The sequence below is a fragment of the Calypte anna genome, chromosome 2, assembly GCF_003957555.1.
Source record: "Calypte anna isolate BGI_N300 chromosome 2, bCalAnn1_v1.p, whole genome shotgun sequence".
NCBI classification, from domain to species: domain Eukaryota; kingdom Metazoa; phylum Chordata; class Aves; order Apodiformes; family Trochilidae; genus Calypte; species Calypte anna.
In genome coordinates this window covers 91,582,724-91,607,493 of record NC_044245.1, presented here as the reverse complement: position 1 = coordinate 91,607,493, position 24,770 = coordinate 91,582,724, and the positions used below count along the sequence as shown (strand labels likewise).

The window sequence follows — 24,770 nt, the reverse complement described above, 5'->3', positions numbered from 1 at the left end:
TTTTACCTGGTCATTGTATTTCTAATGACTGATTCATATTAAATGAATAGAATGGTTTGACAACAAATAGCCCTCTACTTGTCTATGGTGTACTTTATCAAAATACTGCCATTCATATAATTTTTTTTAAAATATGTGTCTTTTAAACTTGCTTTTCTATCCCATTTTTCTATGTTACATTGACACATATGAGTAATGAGATGATATATAAAGAATGTGTCCTTTGCTGCTGATTTTGCCCTTTGCTCAGATACAAAGGATGCCTGTCATGGCTCAGTATTTATATCCTTTGAGAAGGAAAGTCAACCATGGTGTGGCATTTTGGAAGAATTATATGAAAGAGAACATTGCAAATACAAGACTGGATGCCTAAACTGATCAAATTTTAGTGCCCAAGTCTTGACTTTTTAAAACTAGAGTAATACAAACACAGAATTGCTTTATTAATTTATACAAAAATCACACAGGTAATGTCTAGACTGGTGAGAAGCTGCCAAGTAAAGTGAGTACTCTGAATTTTGAGTCTAGGTAGCCGTCTTGGGCAAGCAGCCAGATTCTGTTTTTGGTGGTTCTCAGATTATTTTTTTAAAGATTTTTTTTTTTTTAATGAATTTGATTTTATACTGTCTAGCATCTTATTAACATTTTTCTGGCACTGTGCTTAATGCCATCTGAAATATTTCCATTTCCTGTACCAAAAACTACAGGCATGTGAGTTCAAGCATGAGCATGCACACACACAGATATACAGGACAGCTCTCCATCCCCAAAACTCTAGTAAGGAAAATAAATATGAAACCAGGAATTCAGATTTGAGGGTAAAGAATCACAGAATAGTTTTACACATCACATTATATTCTGAGTGTTTAGATAAAAGTGGTGGGTTTTTATTGTTTGGTTTTCTTTAAACAACATTCTGTGAGTAACCATGGATCAAGGCGAAGGCAATACAATAGGATGTTTTCAGAGAAACAGTACTTCAATAATAATAAATGAAATTCTTGCTGCTCCATGACACTGAGAGGACTGTACCTTATCTTTCCATGGTGATTCTCTGCAACACACTAAAACAGAAGGTCCTTTCTAGACCTGATTTTCTTTACATAACTGGCAAAGAAATCAGTGTGAAATCATCTTAGTTCTGCTTACTATTTAGAAGCATCTTTACAGCATTTTACAATGATGTGAAGGGAAGGGGAAAATATTAGTTATTTTAAAGAAACAGATCCCCCAGCTGCAACTGGTAGTTAATTTTCAGAAAAGTAAGCTTATGAGGCCTTATGAGTTCAAAGTAAATAGCAATCTGATTTATTGCCCTGTCTTTATCTTATGCAATTAATAAGTTCAATATGAAAGACCCCTGACTTTCAATAACGCATTAAGTGAATCTAGCAACACAAGAAGCTAAACATCATTATTTCCCATTGAGATGTATTTCTTTAGCAGGCTCTTAAGCAAATTTCAGGGATGATTAATAGCACAACTCAGGCACGCACTGCTCAAAATTTGTTTTCTTATGAATTCCCTTCTAACACCGCTTCAAATCTCTAAAGATTAGAGTTAGAAACTGCCTTTATTATGAAAGACTACAATGGGCTGATAACTACCTGATTATTATTATTTTGTACATGTCAAATAATCGTGTCATCACTGAATAAAGATTCGATTTACTGATTATTTGTGCAAATGTTTATTTATTTTCAAAATTTCATTTCACTATTTCTCATTAGGATCAGTAAGGAGATTACCAGGGCAGATCCGCTGCCAAGTGTAACACGCATTACCCAAAGCAAAACCCACTCAAGAGTGATACTCAGGTTAATTAAATGTCAGCTTGTAAACATCTGCAGTAACTGACTTAATACTTGTTCACAACAAGCACAGCAACAAAACCAGTTGCAGATATTCTACTTAGTGCAAAGTGTACCCATGTTCATCCTAAGGGTCTTAACTTTGGCTCAATAGATTATTTAACCCCTCATTCAGAATAATTACTGCTCTAAAAAGAAGAGTTTCATCCTGCTTTTAGGGAAAAGTTGCTTTTTGGTTTCTGTTATGGGACCAATTAGCACAGCACAAGGGGAGCTGGTCAGTCAAACCCAGCAGCTCATGCTGTGGACCCAAAATGCACAATGCAGATGTTTTTAGCAGTTTTACCCCAACCCCATTGCAGTCTGGTTGAGGCACTGAATATCCATCTGCTGAAGCTCATGGGGTGTCTCATCCCCAGCTCAGCCACAGCTGGAAGGCAGCCCCCTAGGTTCACCTTGAATGGAGAGAACCAAGCTACAGGAATCAAAGTCAGCCAGGGATCTACATAAAAACACACTCTTGATCAAAATCATATGCCAAGGTAGATACAGCCTAAGTGAACTCCTGGGTTTCCTTGCACTCAGCCTTGGGTTATGTGCTTTCTACATCCTTCACTACTATCCTTCATGAGGCAAGAATTATTTGGAATAAATCTCCAGAGCTTAATATATACATGCTTGAATCTGTGGCTAAATTGTGCCTGTAACTCTGGGGCAAATAACCTTATCCAGAGCTATTTGGATACATTGCATACCACTACAACAGAAACTATACTTTGCATATAATTCTTTACTCAGTTTCTTATTTCTTTGAAACTCACTGATTTGCCCATACAACTGATCAGTTAATTGCTGTGTTCCAAGGGGATATTAGTCCTTAGAATAAATAAAAAAGGAAATGTATTCTGCAGGGATTTTAACAATTCTGCATGGACTTGTACTGTTCAAGTTAATGACTTCAAGGTCTGGAGGAATTGAAGCTAATTCTTTCTCGAGGGGTATGTGTGAGAGAAATTTGAATCCAGACATCTCAGAGCAAAATCTATTTCTGTGGTATGGCCAGCATGGAAAGAAGGCAATGTTTATTGCTTTAAAAATGCTTTTATATGTAAGCTGATATACTCAGAGATTGTCTACATTTGCATATATGGAGAAAAATAACAGGCCTTCCCCTATGTTGATTAATGATTTTTACCTGATCAATGTCATTTTATCCTTCTTTCTGTACTGACCTATACCTGAAGTACTTAGATATTGGTTCCTCACAGACATTTGTCAAAATGCTAGGAATATTAACACGAATTAAAAGTTGGAGGATAATTTCTGGTTTAGAACAATGGGAGAGTTTTTAGAATTTCTGATAGGAGGCAATAGGAAGATCAAACAACTGTGTATCTGTGTTGGAGCTCAAGGTTTCTATTCTGATTATTTATTGTCTCACTTTCACTTCATCAGAACAGATGAGGAAATGATTCTTTCTGGTCACTTGTTTTTAGAGGAAAGTTAACTCACAAGCATGAGCAGGGAACTGATAAATAGTTCACTTTTTGCCATCAGGTCTAGAAAGGAAAATCATATTGTGACTACTTTCTACATGAGGTATTCATATTCCTCTGGCTCAGCAATGCATCTGAGCAACTAAAAAACTCCCTTGGATTTTGCTAATGATAAGGAGGAGAAAAAAATTCTTATTACTTCTTCAGTGTCAATAGAAACTGCAATATAAAGAACTAAGTCCACATCTCTCAGACCTAGTCTTCCAGCAGTAAACTTTTCCCCAGGGGTCACCGGTTTCTTTTTCCAATTTAAAAATAATCCTAACCAAAGCTGAATAGTCAATCCAGCTTGCTTTGTTTCAGAAGACAACACAACTTATGATACAAAAGTCTTTTAGGAGACAGTGCTAATATGCAAAATAAGCCATCTTTTTCTCTTCTGTCCCTTCAGCTTGAAAGCCTAGTCAGGAACAGTGGCTACAAAGGGAGTTTCTACTTTTTACCAAAGGTACAGAAGTTCCAGAGGAAGAAACGTGATCATTCTATTCTGCATCCATACCGATCTGCCATTTTCTGGGACCGGATCTTGTCACATCATGAAAGTGGTGAATCAGAGAGGCTGTATCATAGCAGAGAGCAGGATGTTTAGCAAACAGATGTTCTGTTTCTTTCCCGTAATTTTTGAGGTTTGTTTCAACTTTTCACTCTTTGTTCAGTACTTATCTATCACTCAGAAATTGCCGAGGAGACAGCATCACACATTGGGAATTGAACCTTTACTGTACTTTTCAAAGGATAAGGTATAAACATTCAAACAGATTTGAGAGACTGAGGAGATTATATGAGAAGCCAATTTTTACCTCTGAAAGGAAACAAGTACAATTCTGCTGATAAATTGCAGTCATATTTCCCATGCAATACCATGCAATCATTGTGATTTTTATGGAGTACAGCTATTGCGTAGAAGTGAAAATTCAAGCACATTCACTCATGAATCACTGGATGATCCTGTGGGGTATTTTAACTGGATTAGCTGCAGTTGCAATTAAAATAGTACTTGACCTCATGTTAAATTGGATTATATTCAAAATCTTAAAGCATTTATCTCAAATACCAATTGTATTGCATGAGCTAGCATGCCATTGAAAGATTATCTAATACCACATCTAGACTACAATACTGTGATTGATACAAGAAAAAAATCCAGGTTTTTTGTATAATATTAAGAATTTTCATTTTCTTGGGAGTTTTTGAAGTTGATGAAGTGGTTGATTCACTTTATAGTGTATAGAAATATACATATATATATATGTATATATACACAAATATATATACCAAAATACATAAAAGGCCAGCATCCATTTTATGAGATAGCTTTAAAATTCAATTTGCTGTAAAATGAACCCATATCCTCAGAAAGAAGAATCTGGATAAACTGCCAGTGACGTTGCTGAATTCTTCAAAGCATCATCTTAAGCAATCACCTCTTAAAAAGAAGATTCATTCTAATTATAATCTTGCATTTCATCTGTTACTATGAGAAAAAGGCTATTAAGATTATGGTGGATTACTTCCATTTACATGCAGATCTGAACTGTTCTCAAAATACAGATGCCCAGATACACTGATGAAAACTTAAGACTCCAACTTCTGAATTTGTTACAGGTGTTTGGTTTAAGTGCTTCCAAAAGACAAATGCTCTTTGTCTGGTAAACACTGCGATACTAGCAATCATTTAAAATAATTTACCACAAAGTTTATTTTAAATACATTTTGATCAAAATCAAGTAGCCCTTGCTTCACCTTTCAGCTAAAGAAATTCATAAACTAGGAGGCTTTCAGTAATTAAGTCCTCCTCCTAATGTATCTTCAGCAGTGCACAAAGCTCATGGTAAAATAAAGTAACGTTTTGTTTTAGCTGAGAATTTCAGGAGACAGATTTATTGTCAGGCAGCTTTACTTTCATGGTCTTTATTCTATAATACAGATAACCTCTGAAATTTCTGAAAAGGACATGACAGAACAAAAACTTTTTGCATTGGTTGGTTTTGATGCTGAAACACTGTTAAACTAGAAAACTATATTGAAAAATGTTTACCTATGTTGTTGTTATTTCATTTCTATAGCTATGCTACCTTAGTTTCTCCAGTTGCCATTGCCATATCAAGGGGATATTACCAGTACCAAAAGAGGAAAGCACATTTTAAAATTTTCAAATATAATACCTTTACATCATTGTATATGTTGAAGATTGCCCTAATGAGAAGTTAGGGCAATTTGCCATTTTTTAAAAGGAAGCACTTTAGCTGCTGTGTACACAAAGTACCACTAACTACTTAATTTAGAAAAAAATAAAATAAAATCTATAGATTAAAGAAATTAAAGAATCATCATTAAATCTTTATTGCTTTCGTGCAGGATTTCATTCAGGGAACTCTTCAGTCGCTCAGATTTCAATTCTAAAATCAGTGTTAACACCACTGTGTGTAAAAGGTTCATGCATAGGATCAAAAACTCAGGATTGGCTTTCCATTTTTAAATTTTTTAAAAACACTTTTTTTGCTTTGTCACTTTTCTACTTGTTTTCCCTCTAAGGATTCATCAGGCTCCCTCTGCTGGTTACCTAACTAAAACAGTACTTAGTTTAGGGTTACATGCAAACCTGCAAAATTAAAGATAGTTTTCTTGCTCTAGAAGAACATCCCTTGCTCTATAGTAATAAAGAAACTATAAGTTTATTGAAGACTAAGGCCTTGTGTAGCCTAACCTTGTGTAATCTAGATCATAAAAAGAATTTCACAAAGTTATGTAAATTCTGTCCTCTACTGACTTGATGCTGTGGCTGAATTAAACCTTTCTGGACACTTACTGGGATATCTGTGGAAGTTGAGCATAATAAGCACTCAAAAATTGTACTTCTTGTTCAAAACAAGAAGTTTCAAAGGCTGGCTTCCAAAGTGTATTTAAAAGGAGGAAGAGGAAAAGAATAGCAAGAAGCCAGCCAATGTAAAACAAGTTACTTTGTCTGCTTTTTCATGGCAAAACCAAACTAAAGCTCAAAAGGAAAAGAATTATATTTAAAATACAAAAGGAAACACAGGAATAATTTCTCTTCTGACAGATATACAGCTGTCACTGTGATTAATTAAATATGAAATAGTCCCAGTTGCCTGTTGACTTTCACAGGTCATGAGTTCTTGAGGTGAAACACCTGAAAAACAACGTAATGAGGAGAGTTTGGTGGCTGAAAGTAGCCACAGCTTCTCCTGCTACATGTTAGGGCTGGTGATACAAAGAACCAGTCTGTATGCAGGACTGAAAGGAAAAATAAGACCCCTAAAAACACACAATATCCATACTCCACCATTAGGTCCACTTTCGGTGCTTCTTCCTAAAGAAGCTAAAGTCATCTTACAAGCTAAATGGTCACCATACATCAAGATCCACTCCTGCTTTCCTTCCAGGAGGACAAACATAAGCAATCTTTGTATTCTGGACCAAGTTTTTTCCCTCAAGTCCCTCCATCAGGTGGACAGCTGTGAACCTGAACTGCCTCCAGCAAGGGCTTTGAATTTTCAAATAGTAAAAAGTGTTTGTAAAAGGAAAAAATTGTTTTTCATATCTACAGATCAGAAAGGAAAGCTTAAACTGCTGAACTAAAGTGTAAGTTAACAACAGCAAGCAATTGTCTGACTGTAAAGGATAGCTGGACACACAGTGTCTACAAAGGTGATGGGGTTGCATCACTGGCAATTTTTAAGGGTAAATAGGTATTTATGGAGATTGGTTGCACATATTTCATCATTCTTTCTGAGTTCTGTTTGCCTTCTGAGATGTGAGGCATCTAGATTAGGAACTCATCCAGCAGAATGCTCTTTCATGGGGCTCTACATGCATCCAGCAAGTCCTGAGAGATGAGGGAGGGGAGGAAAACCTTCCCTATATTTTCAGTATACTTCAAATAAACTCTGAGTGATTAAAAACTCTCATGAACTCACAGAACAATGAAAAATACCATCTGTCTAATGATTTGTACTCTGAACAAATCTCTTTCCCAAAGCAAATTAAAACACCATACAGCTGTGCCTGAAGCAGTAAGCACCAACTCAGGTAGTTACCAAAATCAATACAGAAGAAAAGTCTAGCTCAAATAAAATGAGGCTCAAGCTGTCTCCTTACATTGCAATAAAAGTTTCACTAATTACCTGGATGTAAAACCAGTCTCTGTTCCATCAGAAAAGTGATGAGAGCTGCTAAAAGCACTCAACAAAACCTAGAGAGCTGACCAGGAGCACCTGTGAACTGGCTTCTGCAAGACCTTCAGCTCTATGGCAACTATGGAATGATTTGCTGTGTTGAATTTGTCAGTTTTATCTCTGTACTATCTAATGTCCTTGCCTTGAATTCTGACACAGTTGGAGTCATCACAGTAATAAATTGCTGGGCAACATGCAAACCTGTGAAAGAAAATAAACTTCTAGTCATCCCCAGAACTTTGTAACTAAAATTAATTCTGTCAGGCTATTTAACTAGAAGTTAGGAACATGTTTTGCAAGGCAGTCAGGATCTATTGGTAATTCTAATAGGAATTTTAATCTGCCTTAGGGTTTTCTCTTCCTGTCTCACAATTTATGTGATGACAATCTGCCATATAAAATTAACAGAAATAGTGAACAAAAACTTTTTTATTTACTATATCTGCACAAGGCCTTTGCACAACTATAAAAGTATTATTACACCTATTTCTTGGAAACTATGAATCTCAGCTCTTACAGGCATCCGTATAACAAGCAAGAAAGAGCAAGAAAAATTTCATGACTTACTTTTTGGACATGATACTTGTAGGAAAATTGCAATACCCTGCACTTTTGTTGTTGGTGGTTTTGGTTTGGGTTTTTTTTGTTTGTTTGTTTTGTTTTGTTTTTCATAGTTGGAGTTGGATCTATCTCCAGGGTCCCCAGCAATGTGGACAAAACTGAGTTTTTGCTTCCTTTTCTGCTTACATCAGCCTGGTCATGGCCTTTGGCAGCTGCTCCTTTGGCCTGTGTCTGGAGCTGACCTCAGACCAAATAACCTGCAAGCTCCTGGTTGCTTTACCAGCAATACACACCTGCTCCAGCAACACTCATGCTTTCCAAGTTACTTTTTTCACTATGTTCTCCTTCAGATAGGGAACTCTGATGCTCCCCACACACCTGATCTATCTTCTCTAGCTTGTATTGCTTCCAGCTAGTCAGGTGCCCATTTTAGGAAGCTGCTTGAAGGTAGACCAAATGTCCTTTTAAATGACTTCTGCACCCTCCAGAGTTTTCCAAGACTTCCTCTATTGTGCTATATTTATTTTGAGTATTCACCAAAATATTCTTGATTCTGTTGTATCAAGGTAAATCAGATATTGCTGCTCTCTGTTTTAATCCAAAGGAAGTTGTGTTTTTATGCACAGATGATTTGCTTCTGCAACCACCTTTAAAAAGCATCCCATGGGGTATTTTTCACAAATCAAGCAAAGTGAAACAAGCAACTGTTTTCAACAGCTATAAAGTAAAACCATGTTGCTGGACCATGGTTTCATGGCTTTTGTCATTTCTGCAGAGAAAATTGATGGGCACTTAATGAAGTGTGGGTGAATGTTTTCATAAATAATTTTGAACTTATGTATTTAGAATACTATCTTAAAGCACTAAACTGTAACATAAAAATAGAGATGGGATTTTAAAAACCATAGTTTCAAATTTAGTTCTCTGCTTTTGATTGCTTTCATTTTAAAGGATGTTTCAGAATTGATATTTAAGAACAAGAATGGAGGAAAAAATCAGCATGAACTCTGTGTCAGAATGACAATGGCTCCAAAATTAATGGAAGCAGATGTTTACTTCTTTCTAAATGTCAACAAGGAGTAATAAATTTCAGTTTATTAGTGACATCTCTCCACTCTGGTGATTTGAATGTAGTGACAACCTTGGGGTTACATTATTCCCAAGAATAGAGATAGAAGGCAAGTAAGTGCTTATAAATACTTGACTTTTTCCATGCTAATAACTTTATAGAAGGTGAACCAAAAGTGAGTTATGAACCTGTTTATTTAGCTTTTGAATTATATTTAAAGTGCATATCTGGCTTTAAAATAAAAATTTCTACTCCAGAAACTGTCAAAAAGAAAAGCAATGGAATATGGTTTGTGTAACTATTGTGCCTGATCTTGTTTCACAAATAAATAAAAAGAGTCAGTCTTCAAAATAAGCCTGTTTTCAGCCTTTTGTTTTATAAAAAAAAAACATGATCAAGTCTGGAGAATAGGTTTTCATCACATAGAACTGGTCAGTTAGCTAGGGGCTGAGTTGTCAAAAGATCTCTGGATATTTCTGGGCCACTCATATGCTTTAATGTACATTGTTTCTGCATTGCTGAGTAAAATTTCATTTTTAAACATAAGCCCTTTACCAATATTATTTCAATTGTATGGCTTAATATGTATACATTACATAGAAACAAAGATTTTAGTAGTAATTAATATTTTAAATCAATTAGTTGGCTTGTTAAATAGCAAGTTGTCTTTCCTGCAACAAAAATTTACCAGTTTAGGTCAAACAGTTTTATTACTGGAACCATATAAAAAGTAAGGCACCCAACCACTGGAGTGAGCAAAACAAAGAACATCCTTGGATGTTTTGTCTCAATAAGGTTTTCTGATTAAGCCACTGAGCAGCAAACATGTAGGTCTAGACTCAACAAGGTTCACAGCTCCTCACCAGACTTAGGTTTCCAGCTTCTATACAGAATTGTTCCACTGTATTTCCTATCTATGCTATGAAAAATTATGGAGCCAAATTACTTTGCTGGAAGTGAGTAATATAATATTGATAAAGGTGACTGTGGATTCCTAGCCACAGACAGAAGAATATTGTATTTGATTTCCTGTTCAGTTCAACATGTCTAATTTTGATCTTTCTAAAGTTCATGTTGAAAGTGTTCAGGAATAAAATTAATAAAACAAGATTCAAGGAAATGCCTGAGGAACATGCTCAAGAGGTCTATTTGCAAGGACATGGAATTTATTTTCCTGAAGTGTGATGGAAATTTTGTACTGATTTTTTTTTCTCCCACTTTTCCAGGTAATTTGTGTATTTAATTATATAATCATTTGTACTGAATTAATAATATTTTTCTCTTTAGAACTTTCTATTGCATGAAAATTTTAGCAGTTTACTCAGTCTGAGTCACATGAGCAGTGGATTAAAATGTCAACACCTGCTTGTTTACAGCAATCATAGCAGGAATCAAGAGTGCTGTCAGACTCTACTGAAGCCTGAAAAAGTCTGTCAGCTTCTTTCCCTATGACAGAAAAGCTTTAAATATTGTCATGTTCTCTGGGCTTTTTTCCCCTACCGCTCAGGGATACTCTTTTAGGTACTGTGTATGTTACAGTTTATTCATGGCAGAAAAAAAAGGCTTGAACTACAAAACTATGAAATAAACACCTAAAAACCCTGATCGAATCAACACCCTGATGCAAAACACTGATGTGATTTTCCCTTAAAACTGGTTTTGTTTCTCTGGTCGCTTTTCCTGTTTACTTGTCTGTAAAACAATCTAATATTGTTTGGTCAACTTTCAGGCTATACTTTTTATAATATAATATTTCTTAAGAAAAGAGAAGTGTGAGCAATGAAGACTGATGAAGCATTTCAGATGGAGAGTTATGGTTGTCACAATGTTAGCACTAACTTCACCAAGCCTTAGGTTGCAGCCCTGGCATATTAGAAAGGAGTGATGTCTGGCAATGAGATATTATTCAAAAGCAAAATATCAGCAGTATTCAAAAATACTTCTTGTATCTTGGCCATATGAAGGAATTCTTAGTGGCAAACAGGCATCAGCAACACTAAAGAAATACATAGAGTGCTATCAATTTTCATTATATACTCAGAGCATTTCCACAAAGTACGCAGTATTTTAGACATGTTTAACAATGTCCATTCTCAAATCCCTTACAGAAATAGACTGGTAGGTTTTGAATGGAATTGAATGTGTCAACATGATGGTAAGGTATTCAAAAAGCCCCAAAGTCCTTTAGGAATGTAGCATTTAAACTGAGTCACAACAAATAGAGAAAACAGTTCAATCCAGATAAAGGTTTCTCAGATCTATAGAAACTGAATTGTGCTCTCCCATTTCGTGTTCCCTTGGACATAATGAATCAGACCATATGTAACTTTAATTAAATCCCAGATCTGCAGAAGTCAATAGTTCTGCACTCAGCTACTGCACAGCTGCTGAGAAGATGCCTCGCTACCAGTGGCAAAAGTGAAGGTGGGGAGAACTGTAGACAATAATCATTTTGTGGACAACAAACGAAAGCTCACTGCCTTCAGCATTATATCTGAGCAGCTCTGTTTGTCCCTGCATCTCCCGCGGGAAACAGGCTGCGAAGTAGCACCGAGCTCTTGAACAAACAGGGAGCTGGTGGAAAAACAGCTGCTCCTCTCCCTTCCTGCACCTTCCTTCACCCTTGTGCCTGACCCCGTACACTTTTTCCCAGAGGGATTTTTAGCAATTAGCAGCCAAGGTCCTCAGGGAAGGAAGATTAAATACATCACCATCAGATGTAACTCACACCCATCGCAAATTGAAAACAAATGTTTCAGGACCTCAGGCAAATCTGTTCTGTTCACAAGGTATATATGTCTGCCTGCATATTGATACGAACTCGGCATCCATATTCTGAAGGAAGTTTTACATTTCGTCCAATTCTTCAACGATGGGCTTTCCAGACGCTCCCATTTCGGCACCTTTAGGAGCTGCTTGAGGCTGCCCGGCTGGCAGCCCAAAGCCGGGCTGGAAGTGGTGCCGCGGAGGAGTTTTGGAACACGGGTTTCCCTGAGAAGCGAATGGGTTTTCGTTTTCTTTAGTAGTTTTTGAATGAGTAACAACGCCTGCCACCTTTTGTCCTGTGGGCTACTGCGTATTATGGAATGATTAATAAAAACCCGTAAATGAGGTGAAAACAGTGAGCACAGGCGGTGTTTATTCAGGACCAACTCTTGCTGCCGGCTACCTGTTGAGGTGGGTTCACGCAGGCGCTTGGATGATTTCTGCCTTTCCATGAGCGTTCCTTCAAGCTTAACTCAACTGGACCTGCCAAGGTTCAGACGCTACTTCTGAGCCTCTCCTGGGAGCCAAGAGCAAAAAGAAGTTTCCTTCTCTTCCTACCCGAGGACCGCCCCGGGGCCCCCGCCGGGCAGCTCCAAGCTAAACCGAGGGCGAGAAAACAGACGAGGGAGGGAAGGAGAGGAGGGGGAAAGTGGTGGTGGAGGAAGAGCAAATAATCGCCACCCCTCCTTTCTGCAAGGAGACATCCCGGGGAGCTCAGTCTCTCGGAGCAGCGGGCGAGGCGCGGAGGCTCCGCCGCCGCCCGGGGCGGGGGGGGGGGGGGGGGGGGGGGGGGGGGGGGGGGGGGGGGGGGGGGGGGGGGGGGGGGGAGGGGAGTGGGGAACCTCCCCCTGCGGCGGGGGCGGTGGGGAGCAGCCGGGCGGAGGGCGCTGCCTGATGGTGAGGGCAGCCGGGACTGAGCCCCTGTCAGCGGCAGAGCGCCTTGTGCTGCGGCACCTCCCTTCCCTCCCTCTGTCTCCATCCCTCTCTCCTTCTCTCCCGCCGCCGGCTCCCGGCGCTGGCGGGGGGCGGCTGCCCCTGTCTCGCCGCGGTCCGTGGTGCTGGGTAGTGGAGGCTCCGCCAGCGTAAACTTTGGCTGGTGTGCGAGGGGGAGGATGGAGCAAGAGGAGCTCGCCACGGTGCCTTTCAACCGGTCCCGAGCTGGGGCAGAGCCGCCCCGCGGGGAGTTCAACCACTCCGGGTTGCCGGAGGCGGAGGGGAAGCCCCTCTTCGGCATTGGCATCGAGAACTTCATCACCTTGGTCGTCTTCGGCTTGATCTTCACCCTAGGGGTGCTGGGCAACTCTCTGGTGATCACGGTGCTGGCGAGGAGCAAGCCAGGCAAGCGCCGCAGTACCACCAACATCTTCATCCTCAACCTGAGCATCGCTGACCTGGCCTACCTGCTCTTCTGCATCCCCTTCCAGTCCACGGTCTACGTGCTTCCCACCTGGGTGTTGGGTGCCTTCATCTGCAAGTTCATCCACTACTTTTTCACTGTCTCCATGCTGGTGAGCATTTTCACACTCTCAGCCATGTCGGTGGACCGCTACGTGGCCATTGTGCATTCCCGACGTTCCTCAGCCCTGCGTGTTTCCCGCAATGCCCTGCTGGGTGTGGGGCTCATCTGGGTCCTCTCCTTTGCCATGGCCTCACCTGTGGCTCACCACCAGCATCTCTTCCACCGTGAGGCCAGCAACCAGACCTTTTGCTGGGAGCACTGGCCCAACCCACGCCACAAGAAGGTCTACGTGGTTTGCACATTTGTCTTTGGCTATCTGCTCCCGCTGCTGCTCATCTCCTTCTGCTATGCCAAGGTGGGGTGGTGGTGAAAAGTACCTAAAAGGGTTGAGGGGATCAGTGGTGGTGGGTGTCCTTGAGCTGTGGGGACATCTCTGGGCACGTGAAGGGATATGGCCCTACCTCGATGCAATAGAGCAGGTGTGAGTTGGGCATAATGGGAGAAGGCAGGTTTTATAACTAAGGCAGGACTGGGGGACACAGGAGTGGCTGGCACAGAGAGGTCAGGACTGGGATTGCAAGGGGTGGGTGAGGGTTGTTCAGGCAGGAGAAGCGGGGAGTCTCTTCTGTCAGATTTTTTTGTTGCAAAGTGCTAAGAAGCCCTGATGTTCTGCTGCTTTCTCTGTCAACACAACGCTGCTATTTTCTTGCAGTGCTGTATGAGGAGTTTAATTGAAATAAAGTAAAACAAAGCAACAAGGTGCTTAGGCTTCAGATGAAACATTGCAGCTATTTAAAATGCAGTGCAATTAAAATTTACACAAATGCAGGATTTTGGTCTGATCCAGTTAACATGTTAAAAGGGAAAGGTGCATCATGCCGTCTGGTCCTGTGAGCCTTGTTTTCCTCCAGTTGAAGTGGATGGGAGATTTACCTCTGGCTTTGTCAAGGGCAGATGATGCCCGGGGACAGTGCATGAGGACCTGGGTAGGAAAAGGCAGGAGGTTAGGGTGTCCAGATAATGGTACTTAAAGACTTTCCTGCTCAGGTAAACTGTCTCATACTTCTGTGAATATTATTTACAGCCTTCAGCCACTTGCTGCTGGATGGGATCTAGAGCACCAGCTGCTACCTGCTGAGTTATACAGAGATCCTCCTGTTTCTGTGCCAGCAACCTTCTGTAGCAGGATTTCTCCTTAAGCAGTAATTTACATTTGAGAGGATAGGTCTGATCTCCCAAAGAAGGACTGTTTATGTGTTGAGAAGTCAGTTCTTTAACTCACAAGTTAAACAGATGTAATTAATCTATTCAGTTGGAACAAACAATTTTATGTTCAGTTGAGTTTCATATGTATTACATCAACTTGATTGTGATGTGCAAATTAAGGACAGAATGGCATCCAATTATGCTAAAACTGATTTATGCAGAACTCAAAGGACAGCATTTCTAAATTACTGTTTATAATGAAACAAGTCCAACCTGGCAAATGGAAAAGAAATACATGTTTTCATATATAAGCTGAAATTTGTTTTCCCTGGGTTAATACACTGGTATTGCACCTACATTGACTGAGCTGTGAGAGGAATGAAACTTGATGTAGCCACAGAACATCAGAGTTTTAAGTAAGTATTACATATTTCAGGGCAACTTTTATCAAGTGTGTGCAGAGGGAGCTTTTCATCTGTTAAGAATCTTGTATTTTCCAAAGGCAAAGCATAAAGTACCAGCCTTCATATTAAATGACAGAAAGAATAAAAACAAGTCTTTCAAAATTGTAACAGCCCTGCCCAATACAGGGGAGGGGAAAAAACCAAGATATATGCTTAAACAAAATGTAAATGTAGTAAATGTAACACACATCATGGTGTTAGAAAGCACCACTACATAACAGATGTTTCAATATTAGTTTGAATACGTAGTTTAAAAAAACCCAAACAACTCTATGTGAAATACATATCCAGAACAAGTTAATAAAATCAAGGCCACTCAAAGTTATAACAAAAACATTTTGCTTAAATTATTGCAAAGACTAGGATATTGCCCTTACTTGGTAATATGTTTTGAGCCTGTGTGTATGATCCTGGTTGCTATGATGTCAGGACCCAGCCTGAAGGAATGAGTTCTGGGAGATGTGTGGTATTCCTAGCAGTGTCAATGAAGCTGGAAAAGTGCCATGACTTCTACAAGGCTGTCTGAGGTCTGTGCACCTTCCAGCATTGAGGCTCACTCCTGTCATCAGGAGCCACTGCTCAGTCTCCAACTGCAACATTTTGGCACATGGAACAGAGTGAAGAGTAATTAAGGGTGGTTTGAGTTGAAAATCAGAGCTGAAGTTTCAGATTTGTCAAAGCCATTGCTACATTCACAGGTCTGCACCAGAATGGTCACTGCAAGGTTTTATTGATGTCACTAGGGTAGTATGAAATACAAGTATTTTGGCTTCTGAGTGCACACAGGGTTAGAGCATTGCTGCTGTGCCTCAGAAGTGTTATAAATGCATTAGTTTCTTATGGACTTCACTGGCTTTCATGAACTGTGGATGTGGATCAGCTAAATCTTCTACTATAGTAGAGTATGAAAAAGGAGTCTTGTTTGTCTATTTGAATATATTGCCTTTTCTGGACTCCTTTAAGGCATCTCTGTTTCACTCACAAGCAAATTGCTGCTGAACTTCTAGTATTGAACACCTCATTTTTAAAGAACACTATTAGGGAGTATAGTTCTTTCTCCCTCACACTCTCTCTTAAATTATGTTAATTTATTTGTGTTATTCCCAGTGGACAGCAGGACCATTCCAACTCAGGAAGTGTTGAAATAGTGCTAGATATGTGGCAACAGCATTCTCCCACATAATCAGACTCAGGAAATCTCAAGTGAAGTGCTCTTGTAGCAGAGATTTATGACATCATGCTCCGTGTCCTGTGTGTACAGCTACCTATTTCCTCTCTCCCACTAATACCTTTGGTTCATTTTCAAATACATTTGATAGAGGAGGAAAAATGTAAGAAGGAATGTATTTCCCTAGTTTGTGAAAACAAGAGTCAGTGAAGAAGGTGGGGAATCTCCATTGTGGCTCTCTCTTACTGAGTCAGTGTGCACTCAGCTGCAACATAAAGTAATCCATAGGGAGAAGAGGTCTCATGTCACTTCTACTTATGGAGAAGACAGGTTTTTTGGGGAATGATCAGCCAAGAAATCCCAAATCTGTAGGAAAAAAACCTTTTTTGACTCACAGAACTACACTTGAAAGGAGCTTAATACTCTGCCAGAGGAGCAGTGAATATATAGTTATTAGTTAGGTCACAGCACCACATACTTCTAGACAGCCTCTATTATTATTATTATTATTATTATTATTATTATTATTATTATTATTTTATTGCTTATCATATTATTTTTTCTTTAGAACTGACTTTTTGTATATGTTTTGTAACATTGCTACAATGCTTGCTTACTATTGTGTTCTTAAAGGGCAAAGGGATAAATTATTCCAAGTGAGCCTCTACCAATGACATCTGCCAGTGTAGGGCAATGTGATGATTTTGGGTGACTTCTTAGGAGTACCCAGTTCTGAGGCTTCAGTCCTTGGAATTCAGGCCTCCTTTTGTCAAACCATTAGACTGGACACCTAAAATGATTAGCAAAGTTTCCTTTCTATAGATGTATATGTTAGAAGTTTTCTTTAAAAAATGATTTCTTGCCTTAAGAATGTTTTCATTATTATCTATAATTACGAACATTCTCAATTCATGGGAGCTGTGTATGATTTATAGATGGCTAGAAATAAGCCATAAAATGTAGGGCCCTCAGCATGAACTACAATCTTATGTGGTGCTTGGTTTCAGATACTACACCTTAAATCTAGCTAAGCAGTGAGGGAAAACTTTACTACACTGAAAAATAAAAATGAAGAGCATGATACATTAGCAAAGACTATCCAATGAAAAAGGGTGAAGGATCTGTTGTTACACTAGAAGTAGCAGCATTACTTATAAAAATGGATTGCAGGCAACAGCACTTGAATTTCAATCATGTTGATACTGTAAGATATGGTTCAGAATGTACTGCTTGCATTGTAGCTCTGTTAAACAAGCAGTTCACTCTTACCAGAAAATGACCCTGGCCATGCTTTCAAATATAGAGGTAAGCACAGATTTAAGATACTTTTTTCTTTCACCATTATTGGAAAAATCCATTTCTCAACTTGATTTGGTAATAGTCCCTCAGCCTGGGCTGTCAAACTACTTGGAGGCAGTCCCTGAAACAACTGGAAAACAAATAAACCCTAAAATTAAGAAACTGATAATTTGTAGGCAAAATTCAGGGCCTCGCAAAGGCCACCAGTGATACTTGTGGTAGTACAGTCTGGACACATCTCCTTACATCCACTTTCACAATCGCATCATTTTTTTGTCATGGCACCCCACTCTCATCTTCAGAATAAAAGGCAAGCTATTCCTTCCCCAGTAGCCAAATATGCTCTCTAATCACCGTGAAAGCTGGAGTTAGAAAAATTTCCTGTAAAGAGTAAATTTTCCCACAGAGATGAATCTCTTTTAAATGTAACACCTTATTGGAAAAGGTTGGGACTTATCTTTTGGCAAGCTGAATATTTCATTCCATGAGTTAAAAATGTACATGTAAATTCATTAGTAGATTGCAAGATTTTCCTTGGAAAAATAATCTGAGACAAAATAGGAGGCATGTGTACAATTCTTCATTCAGGTGATGTGGCAGTGTTGTTAGAGAAAAAACTCATTATTCATTGGTCCTGAGAAGAGATAATTTCAGTGGGGCAGTGAAGAGAGGTGTCTTTGATTTACATTTGTTTTGGGCATATACACAGCTTTTAAATATCTCTGCATGGCATTCTGTTTAGGTCTCTGAGTGTGGCTCTGCTGCTGTTGATAGGTAATTAAATTCTGCCTATTTGTTGTACTGCTGGCTTGCATGCTCCATACAGCCAGCACGTTTTCACCACAGAAAATTATGAAACATAAAATCAGAAACAGGTGAATCTGAGAAGGATTCATTGGAAGGTTTTCATCTAAATCTTCAAATATTCCCTAAATACCCAATTTAACAGCTTTGCCTACTGCATCTTTCTTACAACTTAGGGATATAGTTTAGTGCTGGTTTAGCAGTGCAAGGTTATTATTTTGACCTGATAATCCGAAAAGTATTTTCCAACCAGAAAAATTCTATGATTCTGTTTTACCATCTTTCATTGTCTGTCCTGGCAGTGATTAACCAAGGAAACGGAGAATGTCCCCAGATGATAAAAGAGAATTTGAATTCATACCCTTTTGCCCACCTCAGGAAGTCTCTTTATAAGCCCTAACATTCATTGTTCTATTCCTTTAAAAAAATCCTTTTAATGTTGGATGACTCTACCTATTAAATTTTTCTCAGTTCATCTTAGAGCTATGTAAATGCAACCTAACTTCATCATCATCTAACTGAGCTCTACCCTCTGACACTCTAAAAAATTTCTCTTACTATATTTTGATTAGACCTTCAAGTTTAGTTAAGCTTCTACTTCTTTATGGTTTACAACTTGTTAAACACATTCAACTGAAGAGCACATTCCCTTCCCCCATCCTGATAAATCATGTCATCCAAATATATTAATTAATAATGAGTGCAGATAGGGCATGCACCTCTATGAATCCACTATCCAAAATATTATGTGTAAATCCTTAAGCTTTGACCTTGCTTTTGGGTAATAAGCCCTTTGAGGCATATGTTAAAAATTAGTTGTGTACTGCACATGACAAAGTATCATCAAGTTGTTGATAAAGATCATGCCTCGTGTGAGATACATTTTAGTATAAATTATTTTTGAAAGCCTGGGCTTCTTTTGAAGATCAAATAATGACAACATCCTGATTATTCAATCAAACATCCATCTGAAGAAGGAAATTATGCATGTGACTCAGATAAGCTCTGACTTAAAACATTGACTTTTTATGTTACATTCAGTAAAGGTAATGCTACATGATTAAACATTAGCATTTTTTATGGAAAAAACATGAGTGTTAATTCTAGGTGAACAATATATTTCCATTTGTTGTCCTTGTTCATTTGCAAAGTATATTTGTTAAGTAATACAACTGAATTTTTATGTAAGAATTCGCTTGTATTCTGCTTCATACTTGTTGATTCTCACAGATGCAGATATGTAATTCCTTTGGGTTTTACACTGTGCACTTTTGCAATGTGTTAAGTGGATCAGTGATGTTTCTATCTGACTCAACTGGAGTGCGTACTCTAAAATGTATGAGTTTGACTTTCAGAAAATGATGAAATACAAGATGCAAATTAATCTTTTCAGGTTCTTAATCATCTGCATAAAAAGTTGAGAAACATGTCAAAGAAGTCAGAGGCGTCCAAGAAAAAGGTAGATTGCTTTAATTACCAATATCTGTTTGTTTATGTTTGAGTTTTATGGCTAAGCAAATTTGGTATCATATTGCTTGTTGCTGAACATGTAATGGAGAGAAGGAAGTGAAATGAAATATTTAATTATGTATTCAGTGTCTCTTTGAACAGGATTGAAATCTTTTCTGATGTGGGTTTTCCAACGCAGTGCATCAAGCCAAGTCCTGAGATCACCAATAGCTTAAACTTCAGAGCATCTCATCTGAATTTTAAACTTACAGCTACAACCTGTATTTAATATTAAATGTGGGGGTTTTGCCTCACAGACATTTTTTTCCTAACTAGTAAATAATATTAATAAATTAATTCATTTAACTAGCTGATTTTCTTTAATACTTTATGAAGAATTTCTAGTTTATGTAATAAGACTTTAAAAAGAAGATTATTGTGCTTCCTGATAGGATTCAAATAAAACGTTTTTAATGACTGAAATTCTTCTATTGATTTTCCACAGGATGTTTTTTTCTCTTATATTCAGGACTTAAGTTATATACTGGTTAAAAGTGGAATCATGAGAAGTCTTTAAAGCAAAGTATAAGCTTTGTGATTTAGAACATAAATAGAAAATATTTGAAAGATGTGTTTATATAATGAATTTGTCAGTTAATATAATATTGTTCTGATTTTTGAGCAGATTTGACCACAATAATCATTTGCCTAACTACTCAGTTTATGAATGTGGAGTCAGAAAACCCCCTTGGGCTACAGCTCTTCATTTAATCTGATCACTATTACCATATGGGCATGCAGGCTGTCTGCAATGTAAATGAGATAGACATAAGCTCAACAGGGAATCTACCATTTATGCATTTTCTATTTTTTTTGAAAAATATCCTAATCTATAGATTTTAATCCCTAGAATCAAAAGCATTATGTCTCTGATTCTGTAAAAATACATAACATACTTTTGCACTTAATGTCATAAAAAACACCGTGTTGTTTTCCAAGGTGTTCTGTACTTCATCTCTACTCCATCTACATTATTTTCAAACTGGAAAGATCTGTGCAATTCCTCTAAACACTGGCTCTTAAAAATTGCAAGTAAAAATCAGATCTGACTAGGAACTACCATTCATAGCTTTAGGGAAAAGCATTACAGCCCTGCCCAAGAATGTCTGGACATAGCAGGGCTCAACAAAAAAATTGGAAAAAGAAAAAAATAAAAGCAGCCAAAACTTTTTTTGTCTTAGAAAACACATTTCTGACCCTAGGGCCTAACATATTTTTCAAAGCAGTTCTGTTTTCACTAATGTGCACTCTCTCTCTCTGGTTGTTGTATCTTCTTTTCCTTCTACTGTTTTGTTAATGATTTTCAGGTTAAATTATACATTTCTGGCTTTATTCAAACCTGTAAGAAAATTTCAGTAGTAGAATTAGAATCTTAAAATTAATTTGTTATACGAGTGCAAAAAAAGTTAATGGAAAAATATTAATGCACCTAACTGCTATTTTTTCATGCTTTTTGGTCACAAAGCATATGTATTAACATGATGTATTTCAAGTGGTTTTTATTTGCTAATGGGAAACCCTAAACAAACTTCCAGTAAGTAAACAAGAGCTGCCTTTTAGTGTTACTTTGGTTGCAAGGTACAGGGATGACTTTGCAAAGGTAAGCTCTGAAGGTAAACTTGGAAGGAATAATGGGATAAAACAGATGTTGTGAGTTTTCCTAATGGAAAACTTACTCTGCAGTTATGAAAGACCTGAAGTAGATACAAAAGCAACCTCTGCTTTCAGGTGCATTCATACTGTCTATTGAAAGTCAGTGATTTTCTTTGTGTATTTTTAAAAAGAATTTTGAACAAGCTGAAATAACATGCTTTATTTGAAGCAATTTTGCATCCAGACAATCCAGACAATTGGAATATTAACACAATGAAGGGATCAGTAAATGAACTGCTATTAGTTGTTAGTATATATTCTCCTGATAGGACCTGAAAAGAATAATATTTGTGTGGATGTTTAAACTCCACCAGGATGAAGTAGGGGAATGCCCTGTGAAAACAGATGAATCCTTCCAACTAAACAAATAATATTTACTACAGATATCATGCCCTTTGGTTTCTGTTGTAAGATTTTGCTAACCAACAACAGCATCTGTCACAAGTTATTCTGGTCTGGTAGGTCAGTCTGAATTATTACCAAGCATTAATCAATTCAAGCAGCATAGACCAAATTCAATAAACCAGCAAAAAGTCTAGATATTGTCTGTGCTGCAGTATTTATCACTCTGTGGCCACTGGGTTAGTTTCCTGTGAATAAGAGCCTAAGTTATCTGAAAAATCATGTCGTAAAGTGAATACAGTAATTATAATGGTCCATAACATAATAGGGTTTGGAATTAATATTAGACTTTTATTAAGAGAGTGACTTAGCTGAACAAGGCACTCGTTAGAGTGCACTTGATAGATAATAATTAGCAAAGCATTGACTGTTGCTCCTGAAGTAAATGAAAGCTAAAGCAAGCACTGACTGTTAAACTCCCCCGTGCCCTGACAGAATATTCTCAAGCACCTGAAAAGTCTGCACTGACCAATACTGCAGCTCTGCAGCTGCCTGAAAGGATCTGATGAACTTGATGGCCCTTCCCCTCATAAATAACAGAAGTGGGGACAGCAGGAGGCAGCACTGAGGATATTTTGTGTTCCATTTTTCTGAATTCAGGGTTAGGTGGTGAGCTTTAATTTTCAGATTCGTTTTGACAATGTGCAATCACCAGAAATTTGAAGCTCCTTGCTTTTCTCTTTTGTTTTTTTTTTCTTTTTCTTTTTTCCCTAGTTGTATCCTAGAATGTCATTGTATGATTCTCCCTGTGGAAATTTTATGTTTAAAGGAGAGGCTTTCAAAAAAGCCCCTGCTCCTTTTTTAAATTCTTGAGTCAAGTGTTCATCTGAGTGCTCTGAGCTCTTCCACTAGCTGCCTCCATCCATAATAGATCTCTCCTGAAATTTTATTCAGAAATCTTTGTGCACAATGCTAAAATACAGACCGCTAGATCTGCATGAGATTTCCCAAAGACATGTTATTGCTTTACATCAAGCTCATGAAAATCTCAGAAAAGATTAAGCCTTTGTGTAGGGAATAGGGAACACCATTTTTTTACCTTCAAGCAGATCTATACATTTGGCTTTTACTGTTCCATTTTCAAGGAAATTTTCCTAGCATTTTTCTTACAGCAGTCCACTATGCAAAATAAAGGTCCTATAGGTAGTAGAATAAAAAAGTGTAATAATTATTGCAAAATATGTTCTCAGTATACCCTTCCCCCCACCCCCCAAATAATGACTTTGAAGCACGTTTAAAGCCAATTCTTCAAGTGCTCATCAGACATCTGTGTTTTCCTTTCCCTGTCTCAGACAGCACAGACTGTGTTGGTGGTAGTGGTGGTTTTTGGAATCTCCTGGCTGCCTCATCATGTGATTCATCTCTGGGCTGAATTTGGAGTTTTCCCACTGACTCAAGCCTCCTTTCTCTTCAGAGTAACTGCACACTGCCTGGCTTACAGCAATTCTTCTGTGAACCCAATTATATATGCATTTCTCTCCGAAAATTTTAGGAAGGCTTACAAACAAGTCTTCAAATGCCAGATGGGTAACGAGTCTCCTCTGAATGATGCTAAGGAAAATAAAAGTCAGATAGATACACCCCCATCTACCAACTGTACACACGTGTGAACTTTGAAAAGTCCTGAATGTTGTCTCTTCATTTGTGTGAACTAAAGACCTAGAAAACAAAGCACAATGAACTTTATCCTGGGGTTTATCTTGATAAAGCTGATAGGTATTTAATGTACTGAAGTTGCATTTGGAGCAAAAGTTTGTAAAACTGATGTGAAAGAAAACTGGGCTGATCCTTTGCATCTGATCCTTTGGGCTGATCCTCTTGCAAGATAGTTTTGTCAAGTGAAGTTCTTGGACCTTTGAAAGATACTTGGGAAAAATTAGAGAAGATGATATGTCTGTATTCTTATTCATTAAGCATATAGTGTATATAGTGTGTAAAGATTCAAATATCCAAAAAGGAAATGTTGATATGGACAAGTAAATTTCTGAAATCTTACTCTATCAAAGTGAAGAGACTGCTAAATTTTCTGTCTTACAGATAGTAAGTACCATAGTACTATGATTTTAGAGAGAAAAACTTCTCTCCTCAGATTGTTTTGACAATGTCTTTTCTCTTTATAAAGATGGGCTCTGATTTGAAGTAACCCGTGTACAATTTGAGGCAACTGCTTTAGAGAAGAAATGCTAATTTTATCTGTTTAGCTGTCTTTTTAATGTAACATGCTAAGTAATGATGGACTTTTCCCCATTTCATATGCTTGCCTTACTGTATAGATGGAATTTTGTGTACACTATATAGGGTTTTGTTTATGGTCTGTATGTCATTGTACCAAAATGAAGATTTCTGTCTGTCTGAAGGAAGCTTTTCTTAATGTGCTGCATGTGCATGTATATTTTGTGAACTTTATGGACTTTGAGATGGCGATAGAGTTTTAAATGTGCGGTATATATGTATGCTTTAAAATACTATGCTCCATGAAACAACTCTGGGCAATGCTTAAGTGTTTAAAAAAAGCATTCCCTTAAAAGATGTAGAAAAGCCTTGTTGTTGTATAGCTCTAAATCCAGAAAAATTCAGGAGGCAACATTTAGATCAGTACAAAGTATATAATGCCAATGGTCCAATTCTGTAAATTGTTAAATAAGATGAATAATTTCAGCAGTTTTGCTAAAGTTCTTAATATGTCTTAAAGTGGTAAACCACTAAAGAAGTAGTAGAAGGGCACCCAGTGCTTCGGAAATGTTTTTTTTTAGAGTAACATACACTTTTAGCTTACTTTTTAATGATCCCTTGACTCATAAATTAAGTTCAATGAGCTTCCAGACATCCTATCAAGACAGGCTACCC

The 24,770-nt window shown here is 37.9% G+C and overlaps 1 protein-coding gene across 1 annotated transcript; it reads left to right on the top strand.

Moving 5' to 3' along the window:
* Window positions 1–13,069: 13,069 nt before the first annotated feature.
* On the top strand, window positions 13,070–23,556 carry GALR1 (galanin receptor 1). Its single transcript, XM_008505487.2, has 3 exons — window positions 13,070–13,773; window positions 19,753–19,818; window positions 23,216–23,556. The coding sequence occupies exons 1-3, from the start codon at window positions 13,072–13,074 to the stop codon at window positions 23,531–23,533; spliced, it is 1,086 nt and encodes a 361-aa protein (XP_008503709.2). The 5' UTR covers window positions 13,070–13,071; the 3' UTR covers window positions 23,534–23,556.
* Window positions 23,557–24,770: the final 1,214 nt, after the last annotated feature.